Source organism: Convolutriloba macropyga, chromosome 14 (assembly GCF_964194025.1).
Source record: "Convolutriloba macropyga chromosome 14, txConMacr16.3, whole genome shotgun sequence".
In the NCBI taxonomy this organism is placed as follows: Eukaryota; Metazoa; Xenacoelomorpha; order Acoela; family Convolutidae; genus Convolutriloba; species Convolutriloba macropyga.
Window position 1 is genome coordinate 14,085,290 of NC_134481.1, and position 17,819 is coordinate 14,103,108.

Genomic DNA, 17,819 nt, shown 5'->3' on the forward strand with positions numbered 1-17,819 from the left:
TTGCAAAAGTTGAGAATAAAATCTAAAACGTCTAATATCTCAGCATTTCGAATGGCACAAGGACGTATTATACGCGTGCATTAATTGCTCAGGTTTTACTTAAGACCGTTACTTCCTAACTAATCTTTCTACGACTCCAAGAGAATTAGCGATTGTCGATTGTTCATCTGCTTGGCTAATTATTAGATATTTCAGATTTTTTTTCATATGAATATCGCGAGACCATCAAAAAGTTGAAGTTGGAACAAATAGTAATTGAAGTCGAGAAGGCCACCACATTCTGATCCCTTGATCTTTTGCACTGGGGAGCTAGTCCGTCAGCGTTGAAAACCACACAGAGGTTGGCAGCGAGAGAAAAGAGGATTCTCATTCAGACGTGAATACATACATCAGTACAAAACTTAGCTTCGAGCTTTTGCGTAGCTCCATACTCTGCCTCCGTGGCGCGCGGTCAATGCGCGGGCGTCCCTTTATCGAAGGTTCCATTAGAGCCATAGTAGAAGAGGGGCGGTTGTTCTCTTAAATCACCATGTAAATTATTCAAATTCCTTTTAAAATCATCTTGTACTCCCTCTCTTATTCCTACAGAAGCTATCATTATTTTTTACGACGTTTTGACGTTTGATTACTGTCAGAGTTTATATATGTATATAGGAGTTGACTTGACGCCCCCGAGTTGACCAACTACCCTATAAGGTGACGTTTTTTAATAGCCGCGCAGCGATCTCTTGTTTTTTTACAATTCAGAGATTTTGAATTGTATTGGGGCGCTCTTTTTTAAAGATCTGTTCACACAATTTCATGAATTGTGACGTCAAATTGGAGGTTTATTTTGGTCACGCCGAAACAGGAACTGGAGCGAAAAAGCGAGTCGTTTTGTGGCGTGAAATTTTTTCGCTCTAATTTTAAAGTAGAGTGAGAAAACGGTGTTTGAACAAAAATTCGCTTTCTAGCTAGTGATTTTTTGTTCACATGCGGTAATTTTAATTTCACTTCGATTTTTCTGTTTTTTCAATTTTTTTGGATCGGATTTTCTTAATGGTTTTCCCAATCCATTCATATTTCATTCTAAGCCTAGTTTTTTGTTTGAACCAAGTTTCCTTTTCTCGCCAGTGGTTTTTGTTCACGTACGGCATTTTAACTTTGATTTTCTGATTTCATTATCTGAGTTTTTTGGAAATGGTTTTTCCAATTCACTCATAGTCCGTTCTAGGTCTAGATTTTTGTTCAGTCTATGAAAATTCTTTGAATTGTACGTTAGGACTTGTCCTGCTATTTTTTTTTTATTTCGTCAAGGTTTTTGTTACAAACATATGACGTCACAACCACTTCAAATCTGCTTTTCGTTCATGCAATTTAAACTAAAGTGCGTGCGTGACGTCATTTCTCACTGCATGACTTGTCTTTTCTTTAATTCAAAGAGATAAGGTCAAGTGAATGTGTGTCACTCTAAGTGAAGGCTCTCTATTTGAGAGCAGCTAATAGATGCAGCAGTTACTTATACAGATTCTTAATCTAAATATAACATCTCATCCTTTAATGAAAATAGTAAATTTTTGGTCTGTCTTTTTACTACTGTTTTTAGACCGCAGATCTACGAAGCTATTGGGGCTATTTTCTGGCAATCTACCAGCTATGTTTTTCTTAATTGACCTTCTTTGGAATTAGACATTTGCATATTGATCTTAAGCGTGTTTTTGAACAACTCCTTAGTTTTTATAGGAGCCTAGTCTGCTTTATTTAATAATTTAAGTTTTTGTTTCCAATATTTTCGACCGCTCTGGTTCAATTATGGCACAGGGTAAACGACGCATCCACAGTGTAAACCACTTCCTCTTTGTTTTTTTTTCGATCTCAATTTTTTGACCAAACGCGAACGGGAGATGATCTTTTATGTTTCAACTTCTCCCTTAAATGGCTAGAATCAACCAAACAGGTGTAACAGTATTTCTGAAATTGTTGAATTCTGTAAAGCTCAAGAAGCAGATATAAAATGGAATGTTGTGTTTGAAATGATTTGGCAAAAAAAATATTGTAATCCTCTTGAATTCTAGCCTGTTTATAAACTGATTATTCAGGCATCGTTTTTTAATAAAGCATTAATTATCCTTTCTAATTTTCAAAAAGTTGGATCCAAGTGACTTTTTGGTCCCTTCCGAAATATTTTTTGAAATCGTTTTTACAACACGCTCGTTTTGAAGAAAGTTGGCCAGAACTCAGAAACCTTTTTGAATAAGAATAAAATCAAAATATTCCGAAAACAATTGTCCTGAAAATGATTAGTCCTTTAGCATTAGCTCTAGTTAAAGGAACAAATTACGAGACGCAAGAAGCAATTGCTTCTTCTAATAACTATTCTTTACTAGCAAAAGTTGCAAGAGATTTATAAAGGATTGACGTCAAAACACTGAGGTCCTTAAAAGAATCCAGCTTGGACTCTTGAATAATATTTGCGCAGCTGCCGACCTGCATATTCCCCTTAAACATCCTCCTCTCAGTCGCCTACACCCCTCCCCTTAGTCCTTCCACTCAATCCCTGTCTATCACCCCCGTCCACTCTTCTTCACTTGGCGATTTGGAACCCCTCTCGTCCAGCGCTCTCAACCCTCCCAGTCTTGCTATTTATGGATGAATTTTGCTGTCTCAGTTTAACTTTGTAAGATGAGTTTTTGGTAGAATTTTTCAATTTTGTTACGTATAGTTCTCGAGTTCTCTATCCCTCGAGCATAGCTTACGTCTCCGCTACGAAATTGATTCTACTTACATGACTCAAGTATTGGAAACGTTTCCTTTTCCCCGTTATTTGTACTATTCATAACAGCTTTTTACGACATATAGTTTATTATGGTACCAAAATGCTTCAGTACACCTGAATAGTTTTCAAAAAGCGCCACAAACATTAATTAAAACATTTTGAGTTCTCCAGTTAAAAAAAACTATAGATTGCGATTAGCGAGGTATCCACAGAGATAGCAATACGATGCCCGTTTAAACGCCACTTATTAAAAAGGAACTATCATATAACACCAGTATTTCTTCTATTTCTGTAATTTTCATCACTGCTGAATTGAGATAACAATGAAGGGGTGATTGAGTGTTTTGAGGCCAACGATCATATTGATGATTGAATAATTTGACGCCAACGGCATTAGGGTTTAATGGTGAAAAGATGATGCCTTAATTTGCTTCAATTAAGCCAAAATAAAAAAACAGTTTCGAACTCGTGATGTTGATAATGAACTAATATTTTATGGTGAAACATGTTATGGGTGAAACCTTTTGGGTTTGAGGCGAAACAAGTTATTAGAGTAGTAATTGTTGTAATAGTAAGCAACAAGAGAGAACAGAGAAATTAATGAACTTTGTTTTAAGAAAGCATGGGCGCTAAAAGATAGTAAACTGTCTATTGGAACTCATTTACAATTTGTCGTCAATGAATGTATAAAACAAAAACACGTTTCCTAATATTTTGAAAACAGCCCTTGTTACTCCTAATAAGAAAGGAGACCGACTAGAACCAGAAAACTATCGACCCATATCAGTCACACCAACTCTAGCAAAAATTTTTGAGCGATTACTACTTGAACAACTAACTCAATATCTAACTCTTAATGGTCTGATTAACAAGAATCAGTTCGGATTTCAAAAGGAAAAGTCCTGTCTCGATACTATCATTTCCTTAACTGAAAATATAAACCAATGCGTTGACGAAAACGAAATTGTTGTCACACTTTTTTAGACTTAGCAAAGGCTTTCAACTCAATATCTATAGATGTTTTTATGAAGAAAAAGGTATGGAGTTGGAGAGAATGCAAGAATCTTACTAAATTCCTTCCTTTGTGATAGAAAACAGTGTGTAAAAAATGGGATAGCAAAATCAGAATGGGTTGTCATAAATCACGGTGTTCCTCAGGGAACTGTCAACGACTTCAGTGAAGCTGTTTTAACGAATTGTGATGTATTACAGTTTGCCGATGATACTGCAATTCTATGTCATGCAAAGAATGAAGCAAATTTGCAGCTAATAGCTGAAGATACATTAAACAAGACGAGATCAATATATGAAACAAAACAGGCTAACCTTGAATGAGGAAAAAACGCAATTAATGGTGTTCAGGAATAAAAAATTGCCCATCATTGAAACTGTCGATTTCAAGGGACACCGATTGGAAGCATCTGAAAAACGTAGATATTTAGGTGTAATAATTGATAGGGAACTGACATCCCAAAATCAACTAAATAAGGTTTCAGTAAAATAGCTTGAGCAATCAGATCATTATATTTGCTTCGTTATCAGGTACCGTTAAAAACAAAAGCAAATCTTTTTAAATCACTAGTTTTGTCTCATTTAGATTTAAGTGTGATTTTCAAAATTTACCATCTTACTCTACTGACAGATTTAACAAACAGATAAACTGGGGCTTAAAAGTTTGCTTTATGAAAACCAAATACGATAATGCCATAGATCTACTTCTGGAGACTAAAATTCTTCCAGCAGAGCTCCAAATAACACGGGTGTATAAATAGAATTTTCAATATTACCAACAAACAAGAAATCGCTCTAATAAACATTTCAGATTTTTAGAAAAGGTGCCAATTATCGCAAACAAACTAACCCATAACCTTTTCTTAGAACAAAAATGTAAATCAAAATGGAGTAATGTTTCAATTGTTCGTAACGTTTTTCGAAAACGGAACACACTTCCAATTACAATTAGGAAAGAAACGTCGAAGACCAAATTTAAACAAAATGTTACAGCGGAAATAATTAAACGACACGAAAGCTCGTATATAGACAGAAGGGTTGCAGGATTCAAACTTTTTTTATTAAGCTATTTTAAGAAAACCGAAGCTAAGTTTGTTTTGAATTAGAAAATAAAAATGTTTGATTAATAAATTTCTAGTATGTAACATTAGCAAGTGGTTAGTTTAATTTACATGTTTCAGATTTTAAAAAAAGAGAAAGTTCGAATCATTGGATGTTCCTTACTTTGGGTAGCCGCGCAACCGGTTTGATACTTCAACTTTTCAAAGAAATTGGATTATTGGGCCACTCTTGAAGACTTGTATTCTCAATTATAAATCATCATCCGCACTGTAAAATTCCAATTGTGATGAATATTTGGAGTAAACTGGTCAATTGCTCTCAGACTTTTTTAAAGGAATTGTTAGTCCTGTGGTCTTTTTTTGCTATTTTTCGCCTGATCTTTATAGCTTTTTATCCTCAAAAACGGGAAAGTACGGAGGCCGTCAAATATATGAGCAGCTCTCTTAGAGCCTTACTGAGCTGCAATTATAACCTATAAGTCTATCATTCGACAAAACTTTGAGGAGACAGTTTCATGATGTGAAGGGCTGTTCCGATTAAAAGTTTGACCCCCCCCCCCTCCCCTCAGTCACCTCCACACCCCTCCCGCCTCCCCCTCCTATCTACTCCCCGTCCACCCTCCTCCACCTGGTGACTTGAAAACCCTCTCGTCCAGTCCTCCCTCTCCTGCTATTTTTGAATGAATTTTGCTGTCTGTTTAATAGCCGCCCTCATCTTCTCAGCCGGCTAGTATAGCGCTCCTATTTTTTTTACTTCGTCGAACTTTTTTTCGCTTTACCATTTTGCCGCTTTTTCGATTTTTTGCGTAAAATCTTTTTGCCTTCTGTAGGCTAGTTTTTCTCTTCTCTCATTCTGCTGAAAGTGAGTTTGAACATCAGTTGCTCAGCAAAGCAATTCAAAATGAACAGAGTCAGTATAACTAATTGAAGTCAGAAATAGAAACGGGATAAACCCATAAAGCCCAATTTTAGATGCCCGCTATTTGAACGTCGTTCCTCTAATTTTTATTGGTATTGATAGTAGCCCCTGTAGCCTCTCTCTAAGAAACAGAAGTATGTTCAACTACGAAATGCCATCAAAATAAATCGGACTTAAAAATGTTTTTGTACAAAAATCTTTTTTTTTCAATATCTATTCTTTCGATCCCAATCATGCTTATTGGAATCAACGGCGGCTATTTTCCGGCAATTTGCCGGGTATGTTTAAGTTTGTAAGATTGATTTTCCTTGATACCTTTCCATGTTTTCATCTTTGTTACGTACAGTTGTCGTGCAATTGTTCGCATCGAGTTTTTTATCCCTCGTGAATAGATTACATCTCAGCTACGAAAATGATTACTCATTTGAGTCAAGTTTTGGAAAGGTTTCCTTTTCCCCGTAATTTGACTATTCATAGTTGCCTTATACAACAATATAGTTTACTATAGTACCAAAAAGCTAAGTACACCGGACGGTTTTTAAAAAGCGCCACAAACATCAAATAAAACAACATTTTTAGTTGAATTAAGTTCTCCAGTGACGAGCCAACACGCATTTAGCATTTTAGACATCTAATAGACCGTTTGTATAGTTTCTACCCGTTTCGAACCACGTCTGCGTTAATCTGGTTTCAAATTAACGACTATTTTTCTTCTTAATCCGCCATTCAAAATTGTATGCTTCCGTACTCTGTGCTTCATAATCACGCATAAGTTTTGATTTAGATTGAGATCTGGACAAAATAATTTGTTTATAATTGTACCACCTTTCCTTACCATAATTAGTTCAAAAATTGGATTAGTGTTATCAAAGGTAGATCCAACCCCCCCCCCCCCCCCCCCAACAAAAATCTAGCAAGCACGCAAAAATTAATAAGACGGTATTCTGACTTTAATTGCGGTCTTATCGGACAGGTTATCACCAAAAGTCGTTGTAGTTGAGAAAATAAGCGTTTAAGGTTTTGTAAAAGAAGCAGGAAGGAACAGTTGTGAATTCACGAAATCTATCAGTTCTTTGTCGCATTCTAATCTTCTAACATATTAAAAGGAACATGCAGCTACTACTAGAAGATACCAACGTTTTTAGGTTTAATTACAACTTTTATTCAAGATATCAGAGAAATTTTTACTGTATATAGACAGGCCCTATTTTTAGTATAAACTTCGGTAGTCGAGTATTTGTGTTGTGTTCGTACTTTGGAGTGGTTTTGGAGTTGACGATTTTATTGCTTCATTCATTTAAGAGACTTTTGGTGGAGGAGTAGCATGATAAGATCCAGTGATTTCTTCTCGATAAAAGGCAATACTTCCTCAACTATTTCTTCTATCCCTTTGCCCTCTTTCTTATCACTGTTCAGAATCATAGATATAGTCTCGATCACTGTATGTGCAGTAGCTGAGCTCAATGGACCTAAATCTGGGAAGACCAAAGTTAGCGCTTTTTTAGCGATTGGATCGAAGCCTTTTCGTGCAATACTCCAGAGTGACCTGAAAACAGGCTCAGCCACCTGTCGCGCTGTCGATAAGAACGCTTTCTCCTTAACTACAGGTGTTGCTTTTGGCTGGTCACCGTCGGAATCCGACTCGAGTTTTGTACCGTCCGGTTTTTGTTCACGTGGGAGGCTGTGAGTTGGGGGGTGGATACCTACGTCACGGATGTCTGTATCAGCTTCATCATTTCTTGAGTTAGTTCCGCGTCGCGTTTGTTGGTCCATGTTTTTTCTAACTTCCGATTCAATGAGCTGTTCGGAGTTGCAAAAGCGGCATGTGACTGAAATCAAATCTTCATCAATTGGAATAATTTGAAATTCCTGCAAGGCTTCGTTGGAACAAGAGTTGCATTTGATGCTTCTTTGAATTCTTTCCAGATCAAAGTAGTCACCTAGGAAGTCAAAATTCTTCACAGCAGGTAGTTTGAAGATGTAAACGGGATAGCTGCACGCGGAACACAAAATTCTGTTCCTGTTTCGGTAGAAAGATGTGAATTTGGAACCACATGAATCGCATTTTGCGGGAAACAGTTTGTGATTGTTTGGACAGCACACGTACCCATTTTCTGGATCTTCTGACACAAACTCTGGCATTCCATCTTTGTAAGAGGGCGAATGAAAAAAGCATGTCTGGCAACAAACAAGTTCGTCGCATGTTTGGTTATGCTCGTATTGGTCTTCAACGTCCAGCATGGTTTATTCTGAGAATGACAATTTTTACAAAGTGAAAGAACGATTTGAGTAAATAACCTGTCGACAGAAAGTGCGAAGTACAAACGTGTTTTTAGCTGTGCTTATACTTGATGTGATTACTATTTGAACGAGTTGTCATAGCATTTTTATAACAAATTAATTGTTAATTTGAAAGCTTGCTGTATTACAAAGGGCGAACGCAAAGTAAGCCGATAGGCAAGTAAGCCGACAGAAAAGCAAGCCGAAAGTTATGTAATAGTTATGTAATCTATCCGAAATAATACATTGTCAGCCGGGTGGCGGTCAAGCAAGCCGATAGGCAAGCAAGCCGAATTTTGAAAATGAGGTCAAGTAAGCCAAAAAAATTTGCGGATACCCGTATTTTAAGTTGCCCCTGGCGGGCCGGTGGGCACGCTTCGCGCGCGTCGCGGCTTCGCCGCGATAACCGGCCCGCTATTTCCGGATTACATCCCACAGCAGATGAGAGGCATGGCCATGGACAGCGGTCCGCTGAGGCCCGTACCCACTTGATTGTTTAAAAATGGACGTATTTTTGTTTCTTTGGTGCATTGGAATACATTATGCACTATAATACGAAGCCGCGACGCGCGGGAAGCGCGCCCACCGGCCCGCCAGGGGCAACTTAAAATAAGGGTATCCGAAAATTTTTCGTCTTGACCTCATTTTCAAAATTCGGCTTGCTTGCCTATCGGCTTGCTTGACCGCCACCATTACAAAGATATTTATCGGTGATTTGTCCAATAAAATATTCTAAGAATTGAGTACTGAACGGTTTGTGTTACAAACTACGTTCTCGGAATTTCACAATTTTTTTGCACTCTTAACGGCTTAAGAATCTTGAATAATAACTACACACAATTTTTCCTCCTTCAGGCATCCTGTCTGTTCCAGACATTGATTGCCACTCATGAGAACAGCTGAGAGTTTTCCTTAATATATGCTTGTTTGAGAGCCTTAAATTATTACTTGAATATTGCTAACGAAAGATCTAGACTGTTGTAATAAAATTAAAGTGAAAAGGTCTTAGGAATCAATCTCGGTTTTTCTTTCTATCTGAATCTATTTAATATTTTATTTGTAGCCTATATGATAATTTTGTTTCTGCGTAATTGCAGCGTAGCAGTATTAGGCCGTTTTGATAGCTTAATGAATGCTTTATTTTAAAAAATGCGAATTTGCGTTTGCTTTGTCGTACATTTTTTGCTGACGTACGAGTACAACTAAATACCTACAGCCATAAGAGCTATTGAAATATAGCCACCCTTAACATTAGGAGACAATACGTACACCTCTCTTCGAGTGTTATTTTCATGTGTCCTAACAGAACTTTTGTTTTGTGGGGGGGGGGGGGGTGTTATAAAATGCAATGACAATAATAAAATGCTGTTATAAATTTTTATAACTCACGAGTTATAAAATGCAATGACAATAATAAAATGCTGTTATAAATTTTTATAACTCACGAGTTATAAAATGCAATGACAATAATAAAATGCTGTTATAAATTTTTATAACTCACGAGTTATAAAATGCAATGGCATCTCATCTGTAAATTAACGATAGCAACAGAAGAAACAAAATGATGTTATCTCGAATACCACAACCAACGTGAATATAGACTAAAGATAGGAACCAGTTTTATTTAGCAAAATGAGTTTTTAACCTTTTCTAGCTTACTAAATTAATCTACATTTTGTTTTTCATACTTGATTTATGAATTGATTTAATTTCCTCTCATAACGTTAGTATGGGCTCATCAGATCAGCTATTTCGTTTGTTGAGCAAATGGGCGTTCATGAATTGCTTATTTGTAACTTTTTCAGAGAGATTGATGTCTCAGTTCAAAGACGCTGTATTGGAGTACAGTTGTGTGAATGGCTTGACAACAATTTTCACCGAAAGTCGTATCGATCCAATGCCGTTTCTGTTGAATCTGGTACAACTTACAACTAAAACTGCTCGGAATGTAACTTTTTGCTGTTTAAACCATCCCACTGATTTTTACAGAAATCAATCGAGCAAGCGCGGAATTACTCCTGGTGTCGATTTTGCGGATATTTTGGGATCGACAGATTTGTATCAAGATGGTATTTGTACTGTTCTGCGGAATAAGTTCAAAGAAAGCGATGCAATAGTTTTTGACAATATTCTTCTGCTGCTGGTGTTTCTTGACTTTAACGTAAGGTAAAAGAACGTTTAATTTATTGATATTCTCGATTTCTTCCTCGGTTTTTTAATATTAGGACTTGTTGCCATAATCTTTCTGGTCTGATAAATAGGTAAGCTCATGCTCAAATTTACCTGAAAAATTCGCTGCTTAATGTACTAAAATGAAGTCGAAAACTATTTAATTAGTTGCATAGTTGCAATTTGTTCAATCTTCTTTTGACAATCAGTCAAAAATTCCTCAACTTTAGCCACATTTGCAACTGTCCATGTTAATTTCTTAATTCAAAGCTTATAATTTTTTGAGAAAACTGAGCAAAACTTAATTTTATTAACAAAAGGAATGAGTTGATTTATATCTGCATAACTAACATTTGCAATCCAGTTTGTTGTTGTTCCCACCCACCTCTTTGGGGGGAGGAACTACATACTCAATTGGGTTTTTTGATCAGTCAATTTTGGCCGATCGATATCGTCGTAGAGAGTTGTGAGTGGTATCATTGTAAATCCCGTCCATCTTAGAATATGGAATTTGAAAATTTTTTGAAAATAGTTTTTCCAGGGTGTTTTGAGATTTTAAGTTTTGCGAACATTCGGCCGAATTACGATGCTTTCGTTCAAATTTTTTGTAATTTTTGTCCCAATTTTCGTCAATTTTGCTAAAAACATGTCAAAATTGTTAATGGTATTAGTATTGGTTTTAATGATAGAGGAGGGTTGCCGAATTGTTCGATCCGAGTTTTTTTTACTAGAATGTATGCTGAATTTTTCAAAATTCAGACTTTTGTCGAAAAGGCACCAAATATGCTTTTTTGGCCCACTTTCTCTAAATTTGCTGGAAGACACCAAAAAATATGCGCTCATATTCTTTGTAAACTCAAATAGAGAGCTAGTTGTACTCCCGCGGGCTTTAAGACTCTTCGAGAATTATAATTTTTTGCCAGTTTTTCGCAAATTTAAAATTGATAATTATACAAAATGCACTTTATTTTATATACTGAAAAACTTCGTTTAAAAATTGATCTATTTTGCAACCTTTTGAACAAATGATTATTTCTTAGACGCACGGCAATATCAGGGCTGCTCTCTTGATCTCACCATGGATCCTTACAATTTAAATTTTTAAAGATTTTATTGGGGTGAGGCCTTTTTAAAATTTTTCCGCATTTATAGTTCTTCATGTTAATTAATCACAAGAATTTCAAATCAGGCCTCATTTATTGACGGATAATTTTAACGGGTAATGAGGCCCAACGAACATATGTTATGGTTTCAGAGTTAAGACTATGGTTTGTATGGCTTTGCCCGATTGTTTTGGTAAGATTTTATGGACTCCTTAAGTTTTGCTTTAATTTAAAATCCTTGTGGTCCAATGACAATTTCCCCAAAGATCCTATTGTCTTTAAGAGGTACAAATGAACCTAGGCACTGCTCTCGGTTGTCATTCAATCTCGCTGATGATTTTGAAAATTTGTCAAGAAAATGTCGGTATTTTGTCAACTTTGCCACTATAATATTATCTTAGGCAGGCAGTCTGAATAAAGGCAGGCCGAAACCCATTTCCTGTTAGTTGTAAATTATTGTCTGTAACGGTTTTATTATTAACTTATAGTTTCTTGGTTTTATTACTACGAGTTTTTAATTTTTTAGCATAATTGCACATTTTTTAGGTTCATTTTGTTTCTGCGACGAATTATCACATTGAGAAGTCCAATGGAAGGAGTGCATATTTTGGAAAAATTCATAATGTTGAAAAAAGGCGCAACTGAATTTATTGATTGGATTTGGTGAATAGGGTTATGCCTTCTTGAGCTGAGACACATTTCTCGCAAAATTTGGTGGATGCCTTTAAAGTTTTTGCCTTTGTTTGTCTTTCTCTTTGTTTTTCGACATATTGAGAACGATGGATCTCAATTGCTTCCAAAAGAATTTTTTGATTTGTTTTACTTTCTCATTTTTGCTTGCATTTTCGTCATGATGTAACTCAACATCATCAATAACAAGTCTTAACTACTTTTGTTGATTCAAACATTAGTTTCTCTGGTGTTTATAGATTTTGGCTGATGGCTTTGTTCATTTAGTTTTGTATGATCGAGGTTTCGATACTGTTCATTTTTTCTTTTTGCCATTCCTACGCAGTCTTTTTCATAATGAAGACCCGTTGATGTTCATTTGAGAAGCAAGTGATGATTTGCATTTCTTGCAGATTAACATCTTATTATTTTGCCTTGAACACTGTGGTGTCATAGAATTGTGTGAATTTTTGTCTTCTGCCTGTATTTGTTGATATTTTGTAGTCATAGCCTTGTGACTTACTCTCATTATAACAGGCACAATTTCTTCTTGAGGTGTTGGAAGTTAATAAATCACTTTTGTTGAAATATTTTGTCTGTTATGATTTTTTTAAATCATTTTTGATCGATTTGCAGCTAAGTCATTATAAAGACAGTTCACAACCGGTTCTGAGTGAGCTATAATTTAACGTTAATAATGTTTCTAGTTCCAACCATTTGTTTCGCGGCTTTGTTACTACGAGATTTCATAAAATGTTTTTGATTTTATATATTTGTACATTTTATAGGATTTTTTATGACCTTAATGGTAGGTACCATTGGCTTCGTAATATTGGGCAATTCATCATTTTTAATGTTCTTAGTGACAAAGTTATAGTTTTAACGGCTTGTCTGCCATTTTCGCGCAAAGTTTAATTGAGCTTTTTATGTCGGTATTTCTTCTTTTTGTGGTCTTATAACATACACTGGATAATAACAGGTTTCAATTGCTTCCTATGGAGATATAAAGGATCTTGTTAGTGATGTCGGATATGATTTTTATTGATCCACATTCAGCTCTTGATCTATTGTAAGTCTATTTGTCTAGTCGCAGATGCATCTCTCTAAAGTACGCTACAATTGAACTATCTCCCTGGACCCTAGTGTCATATTAAACCAGTGCTGATTCATGATATTCCAATAGAAGAAAGCTAAATCAGTATTGCTCCATACTGTTGCAGATTTAGCTCAGACTACAATTTTTTTCATGAATTGAGCCTTGACAGTCGGTTTTGATTCCTTTCTCTGCTCATTAAAAATGATAAATTTTAAAATTCTCGAAGTAAAATGTGAATTCGATGCAAAAACATGACGTGCTACATATTTTGATTCTGATCTTTCTTCTGATTTTTCTCTGCTTCAGTTTTAACGTGTTTTCTGAAACCCTCACTTGAGTTTGAGCTTTTGAATGAAAAACAGTTGGGATAGCTAATTTAGCAGTTTGGTTACTCTAATTTGTGATTTTGGAAAATGTATCATGTAAACCCTAATTTTTCTGATAACCGGTTTTTAACAGCGAACTATCTTTTTACGGCGAAAAGTATTATTGCGCATTGAAAGAGAGTGTACAGTTTATGCTATTTTGGGAGACTTTGAATAGTCTGGTTTGAAACGCTTTATATTCTGATGTTGGGAATTATGAAGATACAGTGCACACCATGGCTTCTACTAAAATTGTTTCTCAATTTTTATGAGATAAACATTAATTTCACTGGAATTCGGATAAAACTTTTGAGGTTTTTTTTCGACAATTTTTTTGAACTCTCAGGGAGCTTTGTTTATATATTTCTATAATTAATTGCTCTTGAACACAGTTCATAGAAATTATTGCAAACGTGTTGTTCTTTTATGCAAATTTTTCGCTGGACTGTTTTTGCGATTTTCTTCTAGAACATTCTTTGACATCTCAAGTGATTTTTTCACGCTTTCGTTCATTTGTGAGTGATCTCTGTTGTTCTCACTCCAAATTAAAGCTTGTAGCTAAAATAAAAACAATTGCAGCATTGATAAAGACAGGGAATGATAGCACTAGTGGCCAGTGCTTCTGGTTAGGGATCGGGAGGTCCATGTATCGTGGGTATCTGTTTTTCCACCCGTCTGTCGTTCGAGAGCAATTCTTCCGACGTTAGTAGGTTTGTTTTTTAATTGCTCTCAAGCAATTGTAGTCCTGTTTTCGTGCTCTTAGAACTTAGCTATTCTCTAAGTGACCGTTTCCTCGAAACTGCGGTGTACATTTATGTGAAGGGTAATTTCTTTATGTTTAGACGCCCTGATCAATCCCAAACTGACTCAGTGAAGCTAGCATTCCTAAGCGAAAGCTAGTTGCTACTAATGCCAAACTCTCCATGGTTGTTTGAGAGCAATTCGACCGACATTAGTTGGTTATTTTTCTTTTTTTTGGCTCTAAATCAAACGTTTACAATTCATTTTTAGAACTGAAAGCAATTTGAGAAATTTTTGACAAAAGCAAGAAAAATTGTCCAAAATTTTTCTCGTTTTTTAAAAACCAAGGCAATTTGAAATGAGTATTATTTTGAATCAGATTAGTAAAAAAAAAGCTAGTTCTCTATTTTAGCATGCTACAAAAATTTGTGGTGGAGGTCAGCCAATTAGCCAAAATGACCGTTATTGGCTGTACACGTGAGCCCATTTTCGCCGATTTTGGGAAATTTGTCAATTTTTTGAAGTTCAGAAGTGATACAGTGATCGATCTATCTATTATGAGTGGAAGCACAGCAGCTGTTGGAGTCGATGGAAAAATGTCACTAAAGAGTTGTCAGGTTTTGGAACTGTTTCGTTTATATTGCTGTCGAGCAAAGTTTGAAGCAATAATTGCAGCCATGTTTTACATCATTTTTGACTTTTCGATCGGCTTTTAAATCCTTAACTTCCTCGAGATTTGAGTACTATGAATTGATCTTTTATTCACCATTATAACCAACTGAACCCAATTGGCGGCTGATGGTAAAAGTCTCTGCGCGGCTGCTGCTAAAAAGTGCACAGAAACTGGTTTCGTTTCTTAAAGTTCGAATCATTGAAGTGCCCCAGAGTAAGCTTTAATGACATCATTCGAAGCCCTTTAGTTAAGCTGTTGACCCCCAGACTGAAGCTGGCTAAAATAGAAGTGAGCGCCCGCCGGTCTTTCGAAAGCAACTCGTGGAAAGTTGCTCGTTTTTTTGCTGCTCACAAAAGTTTCAACCAAAAGAGTTTCAAGCGTTTGCGAAAAAAAACTAATTTTTGTGTGCTTTGGCATTGAATTGAAACTGGTTTTATGGGATAATAAGACACAAGTCGTTAAGATTGAAATAAAACTATAGGGTTTTTAATATCAGTAGAATATTGTGAATTTTCCCGTGAAAAATGAAACAGCTCCAGGTTTATGCTGCCGATGCGAGTGACGAAGAAATTGACCACGTTTTTAACCTGAAAGTGGTTGACAAAGAGTACCTGTACAAAGTTGTGGATCGCAGCATTTTGATTTACCCATTAGGATCTGTGTACTAACTGCAGCCAGCATCAATTGGTCGGAACTAGAAGGCATAACAGTGATGCGGCACTTTTCAGAACTGATGATATCTTCAACTGAGCTGGATCGGAGTTTTGTCTCAATTACAAGCAGATGTCAGTTGTTACTGGACAATGAAATGCATAATCATAGCTACTAGCTTAAATTTTTCTTTGAAAAAAAAACTCGTCTGATACTTTGGAAAACGAGTTTCTAGTTTATACGTCGCTCCCTGTTTTAATGCCGTTATCATAGAATTTCAAATTTTCAAAACAAAAATGCTTGTTTCTTGCCGAAAAGCGAGGAATTTGTTGAAACTTATTTGGGGGTGAAATATTTAATTCCGTGGACAAAGTAATGAATCAATTTAAACAATTTATTCTTCATAATAACATGAAATATATCCTTTGTTTGTATAAAATACAAATGCGTCAGAAGGCTATTTTTATTATACTTCTTTATCTTTTTCAAATCAGTTTTAAAGAAAGAAACGATAATAATTTTTTGCGAATAGTGCATTTGGAAAACTTACGAAAAATTTAAGCCATTGGTGGTTAGTGTGAGCATTAAAACGATATATTGATTAATTATAGGGAAGATTTTCTACAGGTGTTTAGCCGACATGGGATCATGTGAGAAACATAATGGACAGCTTAATTATGATTGGTCGACAATTATGGTTAGCCAAATTTTGACGCCTTTCAAATTGGTTGCTCGAGAATAACTTAACTACACAAGATACAATGCTGCCAAGCACAAAATTGATACAACGAAGGATGAGCCCTTCAAGTTCATTTTGAAATCTTTGAATTCTCCCGTTACGTTGTTTAAGAAGTAGTAGGTAGCTTCTTCAACCATTGGAGGGTACAAATGACCCCCATCGTAAGTACAAAGAACAACAAAAGCTCCAGATGCGCAGTTAGGGTACTGGTTGCAATCAAATTGGTTCACAGTGTCAAAAGGTGTATCGAATCTAAAGAGACATATGAAGAGGAATTAGAATTAGATAAAAGGAAACGGCATACGGGTTTCTGTCCACCATCGTAATTATAGCCACGTGGTATTATGATCATTGATTTTGCAACAGCCTTATTTAAAATATCGTAAATGCTTTTTTATTAACAGCTGCTCTAGCGATTTCAAAACGGGGCTGTTATTGCCTTTGTTTTTTTAAAAAAATTCAAAAAAGTGAACTGTAGAGGGGTTTTGACTTTTCGATTGACTTTTGTTCTTGATCTTTTGTGCTTTGCCTGGTCACATATTTTTTCTTTTCCCCAATTATAACCAGCTGAGACCAATTGGCGGAAGGTTGCTATCAAGTCATAGTAAGAATGGGTCAAAATTGGATTCATTTTGAATTTTGGTAGCGGTCTATAGAAACCCCTAATGACGTCATTTCAAGAGACTTAGAGAAATTATTGCCCCCAGCAAGCTCTCCTCCCGTCACCAACTCGAGTGCCGAGACTCCGGGTGGTTTTCCAAATTTTTCGGGCTGTATTTTGTGAATTTTTTTGCGATCTTTGTCGTCATGCGGTTTTCTAATGAACTTTACCTCCATTGATTATACAATTTGAATCTGAATTGTGATCGTGCTGTTTTCACTCTTAATGATATTTGCTAACTTCCGTGAATAATTTTTGGCCATATTACTTTCTTCCCTTTTTGCTTACTTCAATTGGTGATGTTCAATCAACTAATGATATTTCGCTCTGATTGACTGTTTTGAGCATGTAGCTTTTACTTTGTGTTTACTATTGGTACATTACGGTTGAGACTAATTCTTTTAGATCAAGTTGATGTTTAGTGTCGTAATTTTCGGTTTAAATTTTGGTCTTCCCATAAAAGCCTCCTCCACACGTTTGGTGGTCAGTTGACGTATAGCCCCCGTGCTTCAATCATATTAATGATACAAAAATGGGGGGCTAAAATTTCGTTGGTCTAAAATAGGAAGAACCCAAAGTTTTTAATATTTTTTTCTTGGGTTTATTTTCATTGGTATTTCAGACTTGTGTAGGTCTGCGAAGCAATCGGGGCTGTTTTGCGCCTATCCGCAAGTGGGTGGGTGTTATATAAACTAATTGCATTTGTCAGGTTTATCAAGGGAATGACTTGAGATAGTTGTTTCGCACCCAGACATCAACCTAAACTTTGTGTTCATTCTTGGCAAGGAAAACGTTTTCTTTATTTCGTGAATTTATAAACCATATCTTTTTATTTCATATCGAAAAGGCCATACCAGACTAGGCGTTAATCTATTTCTTTTTTAATTGCTCTCAAATGAAATTTTTAATTGCTCTCAAACGAAGTT

At 35.9% G+C, this 17,819-nt stretch overlaps 3 protein-coding genes across 4 annotated transcripts in view; 2 read left to right on the forward strand and 1 right to left on the reverse strand.

The window, feature by feature from the left end:
- LOC142353366 (kinesin-II 95 kDa subunit-like) overlaps positions 1-17,819 on the forward strand; it is a 437,531-nt gene that overhangs the window by 207,449 nt on the left and 212,263 nt on the right. The gene's annotated exons all lie outside the window — the stretch shown is intronic.
- On the forward strand, positions 9,811-15,790 carry LOC142352814 (uncharacterized). 2 transcript variants are annotated; one of them, XM_075404949.1, is made up of 3 exons: positions 9,811-10,192; positions 14,582-14,786; positions 15,376-15,790. In XM_075404949.1, the coding sequence occupies exons 1-3, from the start codon at positions 9,840-9,842 to the stop codon at positions 15,508-15,510; spliced, it is 693 nt and encodes a 230-aa protein (XP_075261064.1). In that variant the 5' UTR covers positions 9,811-9,839; the 3' UTR covers positions 15,511-15,790. The 2 variants fall into 2 exon arrangements, with proteins under 2 accessions (XP_075261064.1, XP_075261065.1); XM_075404950.1 differs by having other exon boundaries at positions 15,382-15,790.
- The window catches only part of LOC142352813 (uncharacterized), a 50,190-nt gene continuing 48,244 nt past the window's right edge, over positions 15,874-17,819 (reverse strand). The window contains exon 5 of the mRNA XM_075404948.1: positions 15,874-16,484. Coding sequence (XP_075261063.1) covers positions 16,241-16,484 — 244 coding nt within the window. The 3' untranslated portion in view covers positions 15,874-16,240. The remainder of the gene's footprint in view (positions 16,485-17,819) is intronic.

Excerpts from the sequence above, each read along its gene's own strand:
- LOC142352814 (XM_075404949.1), top strand. The coding sequence starts at position 9,840 with ATGTCTCAGTTCAAAGACGCTGTATTGGAGTACAGTTGTGTGAATGGC. Across the intron at positions 10,193-14,581 it reads TTTCTTGACTTTAACGTAAG|CATGCTACAAAAATTTGTGG; the intron begins GTAAAAGAACGT and ends TCTCTATTTTAG. Across the intron at positions 14,787-15,375 it reads TGTCACTAAAGAGTTGTCAG|CTCCAGGTTTATGCTGCCGA; the intron begins GTTTTGGAACTG and ends AAAATGAAACAG.